We start from the raw sequence: 19,380 nt of genomic DNA, 5'->3' as shown, positions 1-19,380 counted from the left end.
TTTCTTTCCTGAGGCATTTACCTGTCATAGTGAATAAATATACAGAATCATCATGCTGATATTTGACCAAAACTGATTATGTGATTTTCAACTGTAAACATTAAATGAAGTTGAAGAAGATTACATGTACTCTTTAAGATCACTGGGTAGCCAAAAAGATTATTTGATTTTTGTAGGATTTTATGGCCTTTGCTAAACTTATTTTTTTAAAGTCAATTGTGATAAATTGTCTTTGTAATCAAAATTTCATAGAAAAGTGATTATTAATATTAAATCAAATGTATAAATTATCATCTGAAAATAATAGCTTGTATTAATGTATGTTTTTGGCCTTAGAGCCAACTCTGTAAGAATTAAAAATCTTGTTTTATTTATCTTTCTCTAAATTTTCATTCATCTCAGCCCTTATTCTTATATATAAGGAGAATTGATATGTTTTTCTTGGATTAAACGCAAAAAGCTCTACGCTTTTGATGCTTCTTATATTCAGTATTCGTTTCAAATTTATAATTTTTTCAGATGTTTTAGGTTGTCTGCATGTCAAAGGCTGGTAATCAGAAGCAGAGACTGAATGCAGGATAGAAATCCTAGATATCTTCCAACACACCCTCAGCACACACCCATACTTCCCTACCAGCTCTCCAGGGCTAGTCATTTCTAGGTTGTATGCTAATAATAGAGTAGTCACCTTTGTTAAGAGAATTATTGATAATCCTTTGCTGCTCACAGCACACCATTTTAAGGAATGCTGAACCATTTTAAAGAATGCAGAGTCTTCATTTTGGAAATCACAATTGTTCAACACTATGAAGCGTATATTTCCCATTCACTTCCAAAAATTTCAAGTTTTCCTATCTACCTCTTCTTTATAAAATCAAGCACTTTAGAAGTAAAGTAGCTCAAATCCTGCCATACCACCTTTTAAAACTCTTTTCCTGAATTTTAAAAAGCTATGACACAAAAATTACCATTAATTTTGTGTTATGGTGGGGCAAATTGCTTATATACCACGTTCCTGCTTCTGAAGTAAGATTTCACAACATTCCCTTGACATTTTCATTTTGTCTCTCATGACAACTTATTGACTTGAGATCAGCTGGCACTAACCTTTGCTTAGATAGTATTGAGAGTCTGAAAGGTTATTCTTGGGCACTAACACACTGGTAGAATGTGAGGTTAAAAATAATCAGCCAAAATAAAAAATAATATTGGTTTTAAAAATAATTAACTTTTATGGGCATAAAATTAGCCTTGTTTTCTTTGCTTTCCATAATTCATACCTTCTCAGTGTAAACCCAAGTTGCAGGCAGTATCTCTGGTAGTAGTTAGCTACTTGGAATAGCTGCAAGATAATATTAACGGATTTCTTTCCTTTTTTCTCTTTCTTTCTTTTTTTTTCTTTTTTTGAGACAGAATATCACTCTGTCACCAGGCTGGAGTGCAGTGGCACGATCTTGGCTCACTGCAAACTCCACCTCCTGGGTTCAAGCGATTCTCCTGCCTCAGCCTCCCGAATAGCTGGGACTACTGGCGCGTGCCACCAAGCCCAGCTAATTTTTGTATTTTTAGTAGAGATGGCGTTTTACCATGTTGGTCAGGATGGTCTCCATCTCTTGATCTCGTGATCTGCCCACCTCGGCCTCCCAAAGTACTGGGATTACAGGCATGAACCACCGCGCCCAGCCCATTGAGGAATTTCTTAAAGTATTTCTTAAACAACAATAGAGTTGTAATAACCATTTTATCCAAATAATACTCTTTAATGAAGACTTAACTTAGAACCTCTGAATCCATAGGAGCTTGGTTGTTAGATTCTATTGTTGTGCAAAGAAATGTCCCTTCAGTTCATGTGGCGAATTCTTGCATATTTATGACTACCAAATTTTTTTCCTGAATAATAAGTAAGGAATCATGGAGGTCAGAATGTTCTATATTTCCAGGTTTCGTATTATATGATTATTACTATAAATATTGTCCTACAAATTGGGCTTCTCATAGTGACTTCTACAGTTTACGCTGCAATTGTAAAAATAATTTTTGAGAGATGATCTTCTTAAATTGCACAATAATGTATTTTCTATCTCGCCATCATCACTAAGGACTTTGAATGTGTTGGGGATATTTATACTCAGGAATCACTGGTGTCTGTAATGTTATTTGTTTGGAAAACTCCAGAAGATGAGATAGGTATAAGTCATCAGCAAGAAAAGTAACTCATCTAATATTTACCATATATTCACCCATTCTACAAATATGTAATAAGGAATCATTATTTACCAGGCATTGTTTTAGATAAAAGTCATTGTCTCATTTGAACTTATTTTTCAGTTAGGGAGACAAACAGTGAAGAAGCAAACAAACAGGTGAATATCATTTCAGACAGTGCTAAGTGCTATCAAGGCTATAAAGCCAGAGAATGACTGGGCCCAGGTACACTATTCAGACTTTATCATGTATAAGTCTCACAACATTGTTTTTATACCCATTGTTTTCATACCTATTTTATAGATAAGATACTTGAGGCTCAGACCCTGAATCTCTTGTCCAAAAGCAAAAAGCTATTAAATAGCACAACCAAGCTGTGTGCTTATATTTGTCTAGTTCAAGGCCCATGTTATTGTCAACTTGCCATGCCCTTGAGGAAAACATTGCATTTTCAAGAGGATAAATATTAAGATATAAAAAATAACAAGGTTTTACCATTAGTTCTTTAGCAGCAAGCTATTTTCAATAACTTCTAATAGCAGTAATTATGTTTTGAACCTCCCACATTTCTTAAACGTATATTCATTGACAAGAAAAACTTCAAAATTCCTTTTTGAATTTTTATTTGCCTATCTTATAACTAGGGATTAATGTATCCGATAGAATGGTTCTTTGTTTAATCAGAATTTTCTAAAAAATGAATAAGTAAGGCTATATCTTTTTCTGTAATTTACAAATTATTTAGCTGTGAAATTAAGCATGTGTCTCAAGTAGAGATGTCAGTTATTAACTCATCTAAACTTGTTTGATTTGTTTGATTTATATTGATTTGTTTTGATACATCTAATAATATGTATTTTATCTGGATTCAGTATGATATAGCAGTGAATTATTTAGCAAGATGGAAAGTGACCAGCACTATGGAGAAAAATGAATCAAGACAGGGAGCTCAGTAGTGGTGGGTATGTAGTAATCAAATATTGTGGTCAGGAAAGTGCTTACTGAGAGAATATTTTCACAAATGCTTAAGCTAGTCATGCAGATATCAGGAATATTTTTGCAGAAAGAACATCAAGTGCAAAGGCCCTGGAGTGAAAGTGTGTCTGGCATGTGTAAGGATCCTAAAGAAGATGGTATGGCTAAACAAATAGTGGGATGGGAGAAAGAAGAAAATTGACTAAATAGATAATTAACAGGAGAGAGGAGGGATTAGATCTTCTACTGCTGGCATTTAGTCTGAGTATTATGGGAATCCACTGGAGAATTTTGAGCACAGTCGGACGTGATCTGACTCTCAGAATAATAGAATCATTCTGATTTCTATGTTGACAATACACAGAAAGAAAGAGATCGAGAAATAGGGAGCCAAGTTTGAGGCCATTGTAATAATTCATGTGAGAATTAATGGTCAGTGGCACAAAGTGATAGGAGTGGATACACAAAGATAGAGCCAACAGGATTTGCTGATGAGCTGAATACAAAGTGAGAGAGAAGTCAAAGATGACTCCATGGCTTTTGTGGTTTTGTTTTGTTTTGTTGTGGTCTACAGATGGAGCTACCATTAATTAAAGTGGGAAATACTGTGGAAGAAGTCGTTTTGTGGGAAGATCAAGTGGACATATTTTATTTGAGAAGGGTATTAGACACCTAAGTGAGATGCCAAGAAGGCATTTGAGTACATATATAACCCTGAAGTTCACGGAGATGTCAATTGGAGATATGAGTTTGGCCATTAACATATAGAAATTTTTAAATCTACAAGACTGTGAAATAATTAAGGGATGAAGCAGAATTCAAAAGATTGGCTTCTGGTATACTATCAAGTCAGGAGATCAGAGAAAGGAAGAATTAACTGCAAAGTGAACTGAAAAGTAATGCCCAGGTATATAGGAGAAAAATTAGGAGTTCTAGTATAGAAGTTGTTAAATGAAAAAAGTAAAAGGAAAGAGATAATCAGTGGTTTCAAAGTCAGCTAATATGTCTAGAGAGATGACAACTAAAAAGTAACATTAAATTTAACAGAGCTCACTGTTGACTTTGATAAAAGCAGCGTGTGAGTGTGCCAGCCAAAGCCCGATTAGGATGGATTCTTGAGAGCATGGGACTGGAGACATTGACTATAGATAATTCTCTTAAGGAAATTTTTGACAATTGTGATATAGGCATTAGCTGGAGAAGCAAAGAGATCAAGAGACTTGTTTTAATGCAAGAAATAACAGCATATTTGTATTTTAATTGAAATAATCTAGAAGAAGAATAATTGGTGATACAGGAGACATGCCGGATAATCTACACCTTATTGAAGACAGTATTGATGAGATTATTTTTCCTAAAAACAGGGTACATTTAGAACATGTATTAATAAAAGTGGCTTATTTTGCATAATAAATGCATCTTGTTCATTATCAGTTGCAACTGTTATCTAGAAGGAAAGCTAGGTTAAACATAAAAAAGTTTTCAAGGAGGAATGTTTAAGTATGATATGATACAGGCTGTAGGCACTATATATGTTTAGGAGATTAATATGTAAAGATTTGGAAACAGAAATCCAGAAAGATTAAATAATAATGCTAGGGTCACATAAGTAGATAATTTAAAAAACTGATGTTAGATCTAAGCCCACTCTTTTTTAGTAAAATTGTGTTTGTATTATTAATACAACTTACCTGTATGCAACCCCTTTATATGATAATAATTGCAATCCATTTAACATTGTATATGGAACATTGCTCTAAACATTATTGGTCTATGGAGCTTCACAGAGTGGTGGAAGTGACAAAATAATATAAGATAATATATGATGCACTATTGCCATGCAAACATACAAGAAGCCTTCCTGGAATTAAGAAGATACATAAAAATCACTAAGGGCTACAGTGATCATCTATGTTCTCCTAGCAGGGTAAAAGAGAGCTCAGCCTTGAGGCACTTGGGTTGTGTCTTTGTTTTTGCATAAATGTGGAAATAATTTTAGAAAAGGCATGGTTTGTCTAAAGGCAATTTTTATTGGGATAAAATCCAGTCAACTATCTTTTGGTGGAAAACTCTTTTTGAATAGATCTTGTAAGCAATTGGTTTACTATTCTATAAACTATTGAGGAGCAAAAGTTTTTATGTGCAACTGCTCATTTCATAATTCAACTTCCCTAAATTTGTCTCTAATTTCTTGAGCCTTATTAAAGGAATTTTCACAGTGAGATTTTTCCAATCATGTGTATGAATATAAATTCAATGACAGTTTTAAAAATAATGTCCTTAGGTCTTTTTTAAACAGAAGATTTGAAAAACACTTCTCTGATTTCTTAAGAACTAGTAATATACAGTTTGCATTTTTGTAATAATCCTTTAAACATACTGCTTTAATCCAACTAATTCAAAAGAGGCGTAAATTAGAACGAAAGTCCTTTTTATTTATAAAGATGGTCATAAAGGGGTTTATTTGACTAAAGCCACAGTGAGCCAGAAACAGTTTGGAAATTAAGATAAATACTTCAGTAATCCCGATGGAGTGGTGAAGTAGAAGAAGCAATAGAAGTGAACCTGTCGGAATATTCAGTGGAAATATAAGTAGAGAACTTTTGAAAAAGAATCTTGTTTATCTAAGTAATGCTAAACATTAAAATATAAAATATAGCTGTAATGGGTGATGGGGCTTAGAATTAGAAGATAAAGATAGGTTTGAGCTCTTTCTGTGACATGAACAGTCTATGTACCATTAGAATAATTAATTGTCTTTCTGAGTCTAGGTTTTCTCATCTGGAAATTAAGTTCTTCTTGGGGATCAAATTAAATAATAAATGGGAAAGTTCCTCAGATGTTACAAACCACAAAATGGAGGTTGTGACAGATTTCAAAGACAGACCATACATGTTTTTAATTAATTGAAGGAATATATGAAGAATATTTAAGGTATTTAAGAATATAATTGTAGTTGAGCATCTTAGGTAGAATTTTTGCTACCACAGATAACAGCAAAGATATTTGAAATGAAAGTCTACAATGCGTCCTCATCTTGACACCTTTTTTTCCAAGTAAATGCATGTTAAATTATTGTACTTCACTTCTTTGTATGAAAAAAAAGCTGAGGGGAAAAAGCTTATATATCATTGGTTTAAACTAAACAGGTCATTGATCACTTCTAGCAATTAAGGAATAAGCTAGTTAGGGATGTACAAATTTGACCAATTTAGAATTGTAACAGAAAAAAATACTGTGGCCACATTGCATAAATTAACACACACCATGAGGTAAAGGTTTGAGAGAAATTCTAGTGTGAGGAAGAATGAAGGAATTCAGCTCTTTAATGCAGGCAAGCTGAGAATAACAGGGGCACAGTGTATTTTAAACCTTTCTACTCCAGGTGTGGTTCAAGCTGCAGTAGTATCAGCAAAATCTGAAATCTTGTTTGAAATGCAGAATCTCAGACATACTCTGTGACTTCTAAACAAAAACATCTGTATTTCAACAAGAATCCTCGAATGCATGTTACACCCTGAAAAGTAATGTTCTAGGGATCCCCCTGATTCATGTGAGAATATGAAGATTAGAAAAGGAACCCCTTGTGACTGCAAAGCATTATCACAATTGGGTCTCTAAATAGCACATTAACTTCTCTAAATTATTAATAAGATGGCAATAAGTCCTGATTTAGATCAAAGGTAGATAAACCAAGGCAAACAAAAATCAGTAGTTTAAAATATTGTGAGTTAAAGCTTTATTAGACTTATGTATAAGAGGTGGTGTTGAAATACAGAAATGATTTAGACATTATTCTTATCTTCAAGGGCTTCTAGTGTTTTTAAGGGACAAAATAAATAGACAAAATAATTGCAAAAATACCAGTGCCATAGTATAAATAAAACCAAAATTTTAAAATTATTTAGAAGAATTTGGATATGAAATTGAACTTTGAGCACTGGAGGAAGTTTAAAATTTATTCAATGAAGCATATGTTGGTATTGGAGTATTTTCATCATGAAATTGACCTAATTTAATTGTGATTGGGGGAAAATGAAATAGGCAGCATCACGTGGGAGAGACTGGTGGGAGAGCAGGTGTAGCAAAAGATAATTTATGAACCTGTTACAGTAATTTAGAGAAGTAGTAATATGGCGGGCAGTAGGAATAAATATATTCAAGAACGGAGAATAGAAAACTTGCTTGATAGAATCTATAAGGCTTTAAATTTAGCTGGATGTTGTGTGAGGGGGGTTAAACAGACTTAAAGTGATGGATTATATAAACGGAGGAAAGAAGAGTAAGGAAGAAAAACTAAAAGTGATTCAGAAATGTTGAGCCTGAGGATTAGATCATTTCATTGAAGTCATTAAAATCAATGAGATCAGATGATTGGAGGAAAAATTGACAATACGTAGCAAGCTGTGGCAAATTCTAAACTGCAACACTTGGGAGAGATGATGGGGTTGTGGGTGTGTATTTTGAAGTCATCAGCAGAGAACTAACAATTTATGGGAGAGAAACTAAGGAAGATAATGTAAAAATGGAAAGCATTTTCTCATTGCTTATACCTGCTGAATAGTACCTGAAATCGAAGAGAACAATATTACATGATTATATTTTTAAATTTCCCTCTTGAAAGTGTATGTGCAAGTTCTGATGCAAATTCTCTGCACACCTTTACCAGATGATGCTCCTTGGGCAAGTGATTAAGAACTTTCATCTGGAGAAAACCTAGAGAAAAGTCTCACAGATGATTGACATTTATTTGTTTTAGATGAAAAGCCAAACTGAAATTTTCTTGAATCTATGAAAATTGAATTTTAGATAAAATGTCACACTGACTGCCCAGTATGAGCAATGATCAATGATCAGTTTTACATATATATACACACACACATATATATTCTGGCAAATTATTTTAAATTTCATAATACCAAGAGAGAGGGTGTGATTTGAACAGCTTCCAAGAAAAAGAGAAGACACATTCAAAGTCTTGGAAATACAAATGGTGATATGGTGTGACTGTGTTGCCACCCAAACCTCACCTTGAATTGTAGTTCCCGTAATCCCCATGTGTCCTGTGAGGGATCTGGTGGGAGGTAATTGAATCATGAGGGCGGTTTCCCCCATGCTGTTCTGCTCATAGTGAGTGAGTTGTCATGAGGTCTGATGGTTTTATAGGCATCTGGCATTTCCCCTGCTTGCACTCATTTTTCATCCTGCTGCCCTGTGAAGAGGTGGCTTCCACCATGATTGTAAGTTTCCTGAGGCCTCCCCAGCCACACAGAACTGTGAGTTAATTAAACCAGTTTTTCTTTATGAATTGCCCAGACTCGGGTATTTCTTCACAGCAGCTTGAGGTCAGACTACTACAGATGGCATGAGACATCTCAGCTGTGACTGTCAAAATTGAGAAGTTTCACATATGCCTTTTAACATTATTTTTTGATATACATATACTTGATTTTAATAGAATTAATTTTATAAAATAATATTGTTATAAAATAATGTTATCTGTTTTATATTACACACATAACTTTTTGCTTTATTCCTTAATTTATAGTGATCTTAGTTTGAGGAATTATTTGTCTTGTCATATTGTCGTATTTGTCTATTATTTGGAGTCAATAATAGATGTTGTATTAAGTTAAGACCTTCCGATGTTTTCTACATTAAATTTATATACTTGATTGAAACAAATACCAAATATGTGTGACATGGCGTTTAATTTTAAACATTCTTTGTAACTTGAAGAAGGAGAAATTCTGAATAACTTGAAGGAAGCTATGAAGCAATTGTAAAAGTAGTATCAATCGTGCTCAGAATGATACTCTCAACTTTTTTCCAGGAAGTTTATTCCATCGTGACATTGCTTTTCTGGAAATGTACTAGATATTTATAATACTAACTTTTTTACAGGTCAATAGGAAAAAAGATCCCAGCAAAGCTTTTGAAAATTTAAAAGGACTCATTCAAAGTATGAATTTACTCCGTTAACTATAAATGATAAATCTCACAATGATGGATTATATAAAGCATTCACTATTGAAAGCTGGCCAAATAAGAACAAAATGTAATTTAAAAGTATGGATGTGATAGAAATGTGACCATGTGTAATTGCCACACTCCTACTCCACAACCTGTCTTGGCAAGAACACAGACCCCATGACATAATAAGCTTAATTTGTTTCTAATTTATGTTTCCCTATGTGATATCATCTGTTTTATTATTGATATAGGTAATGTTCTAAGACCAATGAACAGAATGATCTATAACATTCCATCACAGAAAAGCAAGAGAATTTGATTTGTTTGTGTTCTTTCTGATTTGGACTTGCATTTGCAAGGAAATAATGGTTAGTGTGGATAGCTTAATGATATCTAAGAGAGCATAATAATAACATAATATTCACCTGCAATTTTGAAGCAGTCTTTTGTAGGGCTTTTAGATTTGACTAATATTTTTTCTTTATATGCTTTGAACAATTAGCTTTAGAGACTAAATGTACACAGTGGAGAATCATAGGTATTTTTGTGTTGCTAAAGGGGAATTATGAGTTATCTTGATAAACAGAACGTTTTCACATGATCTCAAGCCTCAGAAAGCATATTGGAGGTCAGCTGATGCCAAGTTAAGATGAGCTAATTTTCCCAATGTTAAATCTAAGAGAGAATCCATGCCTTGCCTTGGACAAAAAGCTGTAGTATTTCTGGAAGTTATGGGCAGAAGCTTTGAAGGCACTCCATAGAAATGATGCTCTGATACTAACTCAGCATAAAAAGCCCTGGAACTTTAGAGATCAGAGGAGAAATGCTGAATTTAGGGGGAAGGCAGAAATAGAAAGGATGCTGAAAGGCTTAAAGAGAAACGTTTTTACTTACACAGCTTTGTAGAGAATATATTGGAGATCTGACTATACTAAAGAAACATGAGAATAGCCCTGCTGATAAAACTGCTATTTCCTGAAGGAAAAAGAAAAGTGGGTAGGGCAATAATTTGTGCTGAATATCCTGAGATGGCAGGGAAAGGTGACTATATTTTGATCTGGATCTATTTTTAGTTGTGAAGTTTCTCTGCTGAGGAATTGTACTCCCTAGATTGGAATACATTAGAAGTTAAGCTTCTCCAAAGCTGATTTTCTTTTTAGCCCCATGAATTTCTGTCTTTCATAAAATGTTCTTTAAAGGATGTGGGAAGCATTTTTTTTTTCTTTTCTTTTCTTTTTTTTTTTTAATCTATGTAGTCTTCTCGTGAGAGAAACTGACAAATCCACCCAGTTCGGGATCTCTGGCAATAAATGCAAGATTTCAAGGTTATAGGATCTTGTTCATTTAACACTCAAATACTGAGGAAGTCTGTGTTGCTTAATCCTAAATTTATTAGATTCAATATGACTCACCACTCCCTTCCTTTCTGGGGTGAAGAGGAAGAATATAGACCATCGGGTCAAATGTTTCCCCAGGCTGAATGAACAATTGTATTAAGGGACACTAAAAGGGAGATACAAAGAATTATTTTTAGAACAAAAGTATTTCAAATAAGAGCAGAGATTACCTAATCCTTATCCTTCCCCTTAAATAGCAGAGCATCTGGCTATCAATTAGGAGATTCATTTTATTAGGCTTGCTAAAGGAAATATAGATAAAAAGATATTTCCATTTTACTATTAGAGATGCTTAATGGTCTACTATGTTATATGGTTGTCCTTTGTCACAAGTATATTTTCATTTTTGTTGTGGATGAACATTTTCTCTCCACTAGGCTGTGAGTTCCATGAGGACAGGAGTGTGTCAAACTTGTAATCAATGTCTTTCCAGCATGTGCAGATACCTGGTGTTCTTAGATGAGTCAGTCATTGCCTGCAAAAGTCACATTTTGGGAGGGTAGTGACTCACTTTCTTGTGCTAGCAATCGGAAATTATTTTAAATATGATTACTAACTACATGTGGAAAACATATATTTTTCCCTGTGACTTCCGGTAAGATATCAAGAGGTGTTAATAAAGACAAATGAAGAAACTCTTCAAAAAATGCACACATACATACAAACGTGAAAATTTCATGTTGTTTATATGAAATTCGATCCTTGGAACCATTTCATTGTCCCATGGTGGTTTACTGGTACTGGGTCAAGAACATCTTCTCTGTGTCATCCATCCATCAAAATCCGTAATATGCAATGATCTCTATATTTAAGCAAGTAGATAAATAAAAAATCGTGTCCTTGCTTCATTAATTTTGGAAATAATGAGATTGTAGTTTTTTCCAAAACTGTGTTGCTAGAACAAAAGTGGGAATTTGAACATCTGGGTGATTAAGATTAGTTAACTGGGAACAAGGTAATAGGAGAATGCACTGCTAAAAGGAACAGTGAAAAAGAAGAATTATGGTGGATTAGGTCAAAGGTTTAGGGAGATAGAACAAAGGAGTCATTTAGGACCTAGAGGTAAGTGCTGCTGACATCCCGAGGAAGGGTGGGGCTGTTTAACCAAGCACAGAGCTGGCCTCCTCTCAATGGCACGTGTGAAGCAACACACTCACCCTTTTACCCAAGGGGAAAAATAAAAAAACAAAGTTCCTGTCCAAAAAGCTTTAAAACTATGGACAATCTCAAAAATCGCATGCCCAAGAATTTCCAGTTTAGAATTTTTTTAAAAAAGCTCTGAAGTGGATTGCCAAATTATTATTATTCAACTTTGATGAGTTTGAAACCAGCAGAGCCAGCATCCATTTCTGATTTATGAAATCCACTGAGTGTCTTAGCTTTACGTGTTAAGATACAGGCTCTAAAATTACCAATTTTTTTTCTGTTTTGGTTGATAATCCTGTGGAAACAAAAATGACTTTGCTTGGTTTGGCAGAAATACAAGAAAGATAAGCTGGTTGGAAAAGAGGGAACTTGTTCCAATCCCTGTCCCAAAGTCTTTTCATAATGTGTGCGTCAGCCTAAGAAATTTTAATATGTAATGCCTAAATCTAATTATTTAATTTGGCTACAATGAATTGTTGAAGGATGTTTAATCGTTTTGCTGCTAGCATTGTCACAGGGCAATATTAAATCATTTGGAAATGATAATACCCCAGGTTAGTCACTGTTTTTTCAGCTGTTTTTTCTTGTCAAGTTGGTTTGAAACTAAACCCCATAGAATTGGTTATGATGAAAGAAAATAAAGCAAGTGGCTATATCAACTTTATATTTATTTTTCTCACTGTGTAAGTAAAGACAAAAAAATGACATAAACAGCTCTTAAACATTTTCCTCCTCTCATTGCCATAATTCAGGGATTCACCATGTTTCAGAACCTCTGGATAGTCTTCCTGACCCCACCTTTCCCCATTCTCATCCACTTGAATAATTTAGCCAGACTTATCTTTGTAACACTCAGCTATAGTTGTTGCCACTTTTCTGAATAAAACATTTTAGTAGCTTCAAATCACCTACATAATAACCAAAATCTTCAACCTGCCATCATAGGCTGTAATCATCTAGATGCTGGCTTTATGTCTAGTCTCACTTATTTCCACCCAACATAGTCCCTATATTTCAGCAGAGCACATTTCCTCAGTCGTACAAATAATTATTAAGCACTGAATTTGTCTCAGACTCTGAGCTAGGTGCTGGGAATTCCAAAATAATTACACCATGGTCTTTGCCCTGACAGAGGTCACACTCCAGAGTAGGAGACATAGTAGAAGTGCAGTATGTACGTGCAACCTGGAGTAACATGTGCTCCTGTACAGCCTAGTGTTCATTCTGCCTGGAACAAATTTTTCTTTATGTGTTTCCTTTCAAAATTCTATCTGTCTTTCAAGGCTGTGCTCAAATATCACCTCCTTTTAGAAGGTGATGTATAATTAATTATTTGAAAGGTTTAACATTTTATATATACTTCTATTAGAATTTATTTCACGTATGTTGTGTTTTATATACATAACTGTTTCCACACTGATCTGTGAGCCCCTTGCAGACAAGGCTCACTAATCTCACGACCTTAACCCCATACTCAACACTTAATACACACTAAATGCTTATAAATATTTGTGGATTTAATAGCATTTTAATATTATTCCATTATCATAAAAAATGCAGAGATGTTCTTATCTTACTAATTCTGATTTAATGGAAGATAAGATACATGCTTTTTAAATATATCTTATTTGGCCCAAAGTAGAGTTTAATAATCATACTCAAAACAATATTTATTGACTTTTCCTATCTACCAAGCATGGTTCTAAGAACTTTATATAAATTACCTCCTTGAATCATCATGAGAACTATTATGAGTTGGGAAATATTATGATTTCCTTTTTATACATTTGGTATAGACTTTTAAAAATACATCATTGTTATTATAATGACTGATAGATACATAGCACTTACTATGTGCCAGACACTATTCATAATGCTGATCATGCATTAACTCGTTTATTCCTCACACCAACATGGCTTATCACATCATTTCCGGTTTTATCCTCACTTTACAGATGAGTAAACTGAGACACAGAGAGGTTAAGTGACTCATTCTAGATTGCATAGCCAGTGAGTTGGGAGGCAGGATAATGCTCTTGTGGCCTGAACCTAAAATTCATATTCTTACTCATTATGAGAAGTAATATTTCATTTTGTAATTAACAATGCAATGCATGTTTCAAAATAATTGAATATTATTCATAGGCACTTGAAACAATAAGGATTTCGATTATATAAACTACTTACTCTACTAGTTGGGTCAAAATAAACCCCTGGGAATGCTTTTACGTACTTTTGATTTTGCTGATTTCAGTCTTTGTTAAATAAGGGAAATTGCATGGAAGACATAGAATTGCCTGATTGAAATAAGGTTTGTGTGAAATGCATTTTCTTGTTAAGGCTTTAGATTATATTTGTTTACCTTTTATCTTGGTTCCATTCTTCTCAGTTCTACTTTACAATCAGTATGGCGTATTTGTTGGATATTATCCCTGCATTCGGAACTGCTAAAAAATATTACACCATTGGGTCTCTAGTCTGAAAAATGATTGAAGTTGTATTTAGCTTAATAGAAAAATAATTAGTATCAATTTCAGACTTCTATCCAATACACAAAGCATGATCCATAAATGTTAGTAAGACATTTATGTTCAGTAAAGTCACGCTCATTTGAGATTTCAAATATCATGTCTTCTTCAGCATACTGCCTTTTGCATTGTAAAAAACTAAGATAAAACCCAGCTTAGAAACTAAGAGAAATAACATTTAACCGTTATAAAGTAGAAAAAAAGAAGGAAGGAAATGCTAAAAAATATGAAATAATAATAAAGCCCATTGTTGATAGACGGAGTATATGGCCATTATATTTAAGGGACTCAAATATCATTTTTACAGAGGTTAGAACTGCCATGATACTTTTTAGAATTACCTTAGTGCCTATATCCTAGACATTATCTCTTTTTATCTTTCTCATCAATTAATAATAGGCTACTTTTAAATAATGAATTGGTTAAAAGTCAGATAGCATATAATGGGCTTTAATAAAATGATGAATATTATTACCTTATTAGCATTCAGTATTCTAGGATTTAAAAAATAAGATAATATCATAAGTACTTGAGGTAAAATCTAGTGAAAGGATTTGGATAACTTATAGGAGTCTGTGCATATCACAATTATAAATAAAACAAAGAATTAGGACCTAAAGAGAAGTGTCAAAAAAAAAAGAAAAATCAACACTGCAGACTCCAATTCAATTATCAACTTTGCTGCTACGTAGTTTTGTAACTTTAGGGCATGTGACTTCACCTGAAAAGGATTAAAGAGCTTCATTTGTATAACTATGCATTTGCATTAATTTAATTTCAAGGTCTATTCTAGCATTAAATTTTTGATATCATTACTGGATTACTGGTTCAGGGTCATATCTCTTTCAGAGTACATTTTCTGGGATTCAGTTTCTTTCTTTACATCTTTCTGCACATATGAAATAGAAAAAGTTCAATTCTCCAAACACAGGCATCAATCTAAATACTATCAAAATTAGGATGGGCCAAAGACAAGCTGCAGACTGGAGATAATATTTGCAAAAGATATATCTGATGAAAGACTATAATCCAAAATATACAAAGAACTATTGAAACTCAATGATAAGAAAACTAACAATCTAATTTTTAAAAATGGACAAAAGGCCTTAACAGACATCTCACCAAGGAAGATATACAGATGGCAAATAAGCATATGAAAAGATTCTCCATATCATATGGCATCAACAAAATACAAATTGAAACAATAAGATACTGCTACACACCTATTGGAATGGCCAAAATCGAAAACACTGATACCACCAAATGCTAATGAAGATAGGGAGCAATAAAAATTCTGATTCATTGCTAGTGGAAATGCAAAGTGGTATAGACACTTTGGAAGGCAATTTGGCAGTTTCTCACAAATCTAAACAGAAGACCCAATAGTCATGCTCCTTAGTATAATATTTACTCAACAAAGTTGAAAACTATGCGTATTAGTCCATTTTCACACTGCTGATAAAGACATACCTGAGATTAGGTAATTTATAAAGAAAATGAAGTATAATGGACTCACAGTTCCACATGGCTGAGGCCTCGCAATCATGGCAGAGGGCAAAAGTCCTGTCTTACATGGTGGCAGACAAGAGAGAATGAGAGCCAAGTGAAAGGGGTTTCCCCTTATAAAACCATCAGCTCTCATGAGACTTATTCACTACCATGAGAACAGTATGGGGAAACCACCCCCATGATTCAATGATCTCCCACCAGGTCCCTCCCACAACATTTGGGAATCATGGAAGCTACAGTTCAAGATAAGATTTGGGTGGGGACACAGCCAAACCATATCACTATGTCCACACAAAAACCTCCACACAGGTGTTTATGGCTGCTTTATTCATACTTGCCAAAACTTGGAAACAACGAAGATGTCCTTCAGTAGGTGAAAATTTAAATAAACTATGGTACATCCAGGCAATAAAATATTAGCACTAATAAAGGATGAGCTATCAAGCCATGAAAACATGGAGCAAACTTAAATGCATATTACTAAGTGAAAGAAGCCAATCTGCAAAGGCAACATATGTATGGTTTAAACTATGTGACATCCTATAACAAGCTAAACTTTGGAGACAGTAAAAAAATTAGTGATTGCCACGGGGAGAGGTGGGGGAGAAGGATGAATAGGTGGAGCACAGATGATTTTTAAGGCAGTGGAAGTAGTCTATATGATACTACAATGGTTGATACTCGTCATCATTCCTTTGTTGAAATATATAAAATATACAACACCAAAATTAAACCCTAAACTATGAAGTTTGGATGATTAATATGTGCCAGTGTAGGTTTATTGATTGTAATAATTATAACACTGAGGTGGGGGATGTTGATGATGGGAGAAGCTATGAATGTGTGGGGCAAGAAGTATACAGGAAATTTCTGTATCTCCCTCTCAGTTTTGCTATAAGCCTAAAACCGCTCCAAAAAAAGTGTATTTTTTAAAAAGTAGAAAAAAATGCTAAGAGATTTATGATACACTTGATTTGATGTTTACTTTGTATACATTAATTAATTTTATAGATTTGCAAATATTAATATATATAGATGCTTTAAATGATAATTTAAGAATGTGAACATAGGGTTGTAAAATATTTCGTATTTAATTTTTTGTATATTTACATGTTTTTTATTCATTTTAATACTGTGTGTTTTTCACACATAAATATTGTGTTAAGGTACAAATATAATGTATTACATCTATTTCTAAATAATTACGTTGAAAACTGTAATAACATATAGCTATATTGGCCCTTTTATGCTGTATGCATTCATTTACAAAGTGGGACAATATGTATATTTAGGCAAGTAAATATTTTGCCTATTACTAATTCTTTCTTTCTTTCTCTTTCTTTCTTTTTTCTTTCTTTCTTTTTCTTTCCTTTTCTCTCTTTCTTTTCTTTTTCTTTCTTCTTCTTTCTCTCCTTTCTTTCTCTTTCTTTCTCTTTCTTTCTTACTTTCTTTCTTTTTTCTTTCTCCTTTCTTTTTTTTTTTTGCTTTCCATAGACTTGCTGCTTTCAAATAGCTGTATTCCCTTTTTGGGTTCATCAGAAGGACTGGATTTTCAAACTCTTCTCTTAGATGAGGAAAGAGGCAGGCTGCTCTTGGGAGCCAAAGACCACATCTTTCTACTCAGTCTGGTTGACTTAAACAAAAATTTTAAGAAGGTCAGTATATTTATATATACATTTGGTTAAATTCATTTATTTTCATCTCTCTTCTTCTCCTGTTTTGTTTTGCTTTGTTTTAAGGGACACAGTGTCAAATGCAGTGCATCACATACATGTCAAAAAGCAGCATAAAGAATATATTGCCTCTGATACACATTCTGGATTTTTATGGATTTAAGTACATATGCATGTTCTTTATTTAGAGTGAATAAATATAATAAAAGCTTTGAAAATATAAATGAAAACATCAAAAATTAGTTAATATACACTAGGCCATATAATAGAAATGGAAAGTTTGAGACTGAAGAAATGACAAATTAGTTATACATCAAGAATGAATATTTATATCCTAACAATAGTTGTAAAATTAAATTTTATTAACTTTCAGTTCACAAATAATCATACTTTCAAATGATAATGTGGCTATAATAACAAACACCATACTGCTTTTTCCAAACTCTCATTTCACATCTGAACAGGTTTCTCCTACAGGTCAATCACTCTCAGCAAGTAAAGATAAATAATTCCCCAACTATGGGTTCATTAAGACAATCTCACCATGACAAAGAAACATACACTAGTACTTTAAAATTCTTAAGGCAATTACTACTATGTCCTACATTTTCAACCACCAGTGTGAAACCCGGAGGAAAGGGTGCCACACTTTAGACATTGTCTATTAACTAGTACTTTAGCAAATATCAATATCTATGCAAGCAGAGATAGATGCTAAGACTGGCAGAGATTGAATGGCTGATAAGATTACATAATATCAGATCTCTTCTGCATCTTTGAAACATCTTCTATTGTCTTTTTAACCCATCTTTGTCAGAAGTATTGAAAAAAAAGATTAGGAGCAGTTGCATGGTTTAAATTCAATAGTTACCAATAATGAGTTCTTCTTCAAAGAGAATTATTTATAGGCCATCCTAGGACTTTGGACTTTGAAGCTACATACAGTATTAATCTACAATGACCACTTTAACCCTCTAATTGTGAGATTTAATAGCCAAATATCAGTTGTTCAATTATTTTAGAATTATTTGTTCTCAGGGCTTTAGTCTACACAAAATATTTATCTTCATATGTAGTAATATTACTTCACTTCTGAAATAGAACAATGATGTTTGGTTTTTAGTCAATTAACTTTTAAGTAATTCTTTCACACATTTTTAAGGCCTACCAAAGGAAAAGGAGTTATTTCTTATAAAGGCTCATACTTAATAAAGAAATTATTTCTGCAAATGTATACACATACATTTCATGTAATCTGTGTTTTTGGATGAAAAAATGAGGGCTAAAATACTGCTAGCAATTGTTTTTGACTTCTGTTAATCCAAACACACTAAAAACCTCATATGATTATCTTTAAAAAAATTAAAGTTATCTGGTAGCCTGGATATTGTTTAACATAAAATAAAATAAGCAGTTGATTATGTACTAGAATTTGAAAGTTTGTCCTCCATTCTAATCTAAAATTATAGCTCCATTCCATTTTTTTCTTAAGGCTGTATTTTTTTTCTTCAGGAATTTCTTTTAAAAATACTCATACTCCTAGTACGAGCCAATTGATGGCATCAAGTAACATCTTAATTTTCAGTAAATATCTTAGCAGGGGATGACGTGTTTTATGAAAGTGGCCAAGGAAAAAAATCTTAGCTAACTTTGCAATTTTGCTTTAAGAGATGCTGCATAGCTTAAAAGGCATTTTTTCCAAATATGTCTCAGTTTTACCATACTAGCAAAAAGCAATTCATACTTTTAAGGGAATTTGTTCTTGTTCTGTTCTCTGCCTTCAGGGATTGGAAGAAAAGTTCCCTTTATCTGAACTGAGTGTATTAGATCATTGCTTAAAATAAATTCTTATAACTTCCTGCTGTGACTATTTTAAGCAAATCTCTCTTTGGCGATGTTCCATGCATGAAATGTGCTAATATTTTAAAAAGTAAATGTTTATGAAGTATCAATTTATCTTATGATATTATTAAA

At 33.3% G+C, this 19,380-nt stretch overlaps 1 protein-coding gene across 2 annotated transcripts in view; it reads left to right on the top strand.

Moving 5' to 3' along the window:
- SEMA3D (semaphorin 3D) overlaps positions 1-19,380 on the top strand; it is a 191,392-nt gene that overhangs the window by 72,084 nt on the left and 99,928 nt on the right. For both annotated transcript variants that reach the window (XM_034964345.4, XM_055114602.3), the window contains one exon: positions 17,228-17,388. In XM_034964345.4, coding sequence (XP_034820236.1) covers positions 17,228-17,388 — 161 coding nt within the window. The remainder of the gene's footprint in view (positions 1-17,227; positions 17,389-19,380) is intronic.

Source organism: Pan paniscus, chromosome 6, assembly GCF_029289425.2.
Source record: "Pan paniscus chromosome 6, NHGRI_mPanPan1-v2.0_pri, whole genome shotgun sequence".
NCBI classification, from domain to species: domain Eukaryota; kingdom Metazoa; phylum Chordata; class Mammalia; order Primates; family Hominidae; genus Pan; species Pan paniscus.
The sequence above is the reverse complement of the archived record's forward strand: the minus strand, read 5'-3'. Positions and strand labels throughout refer to the sequence as shown.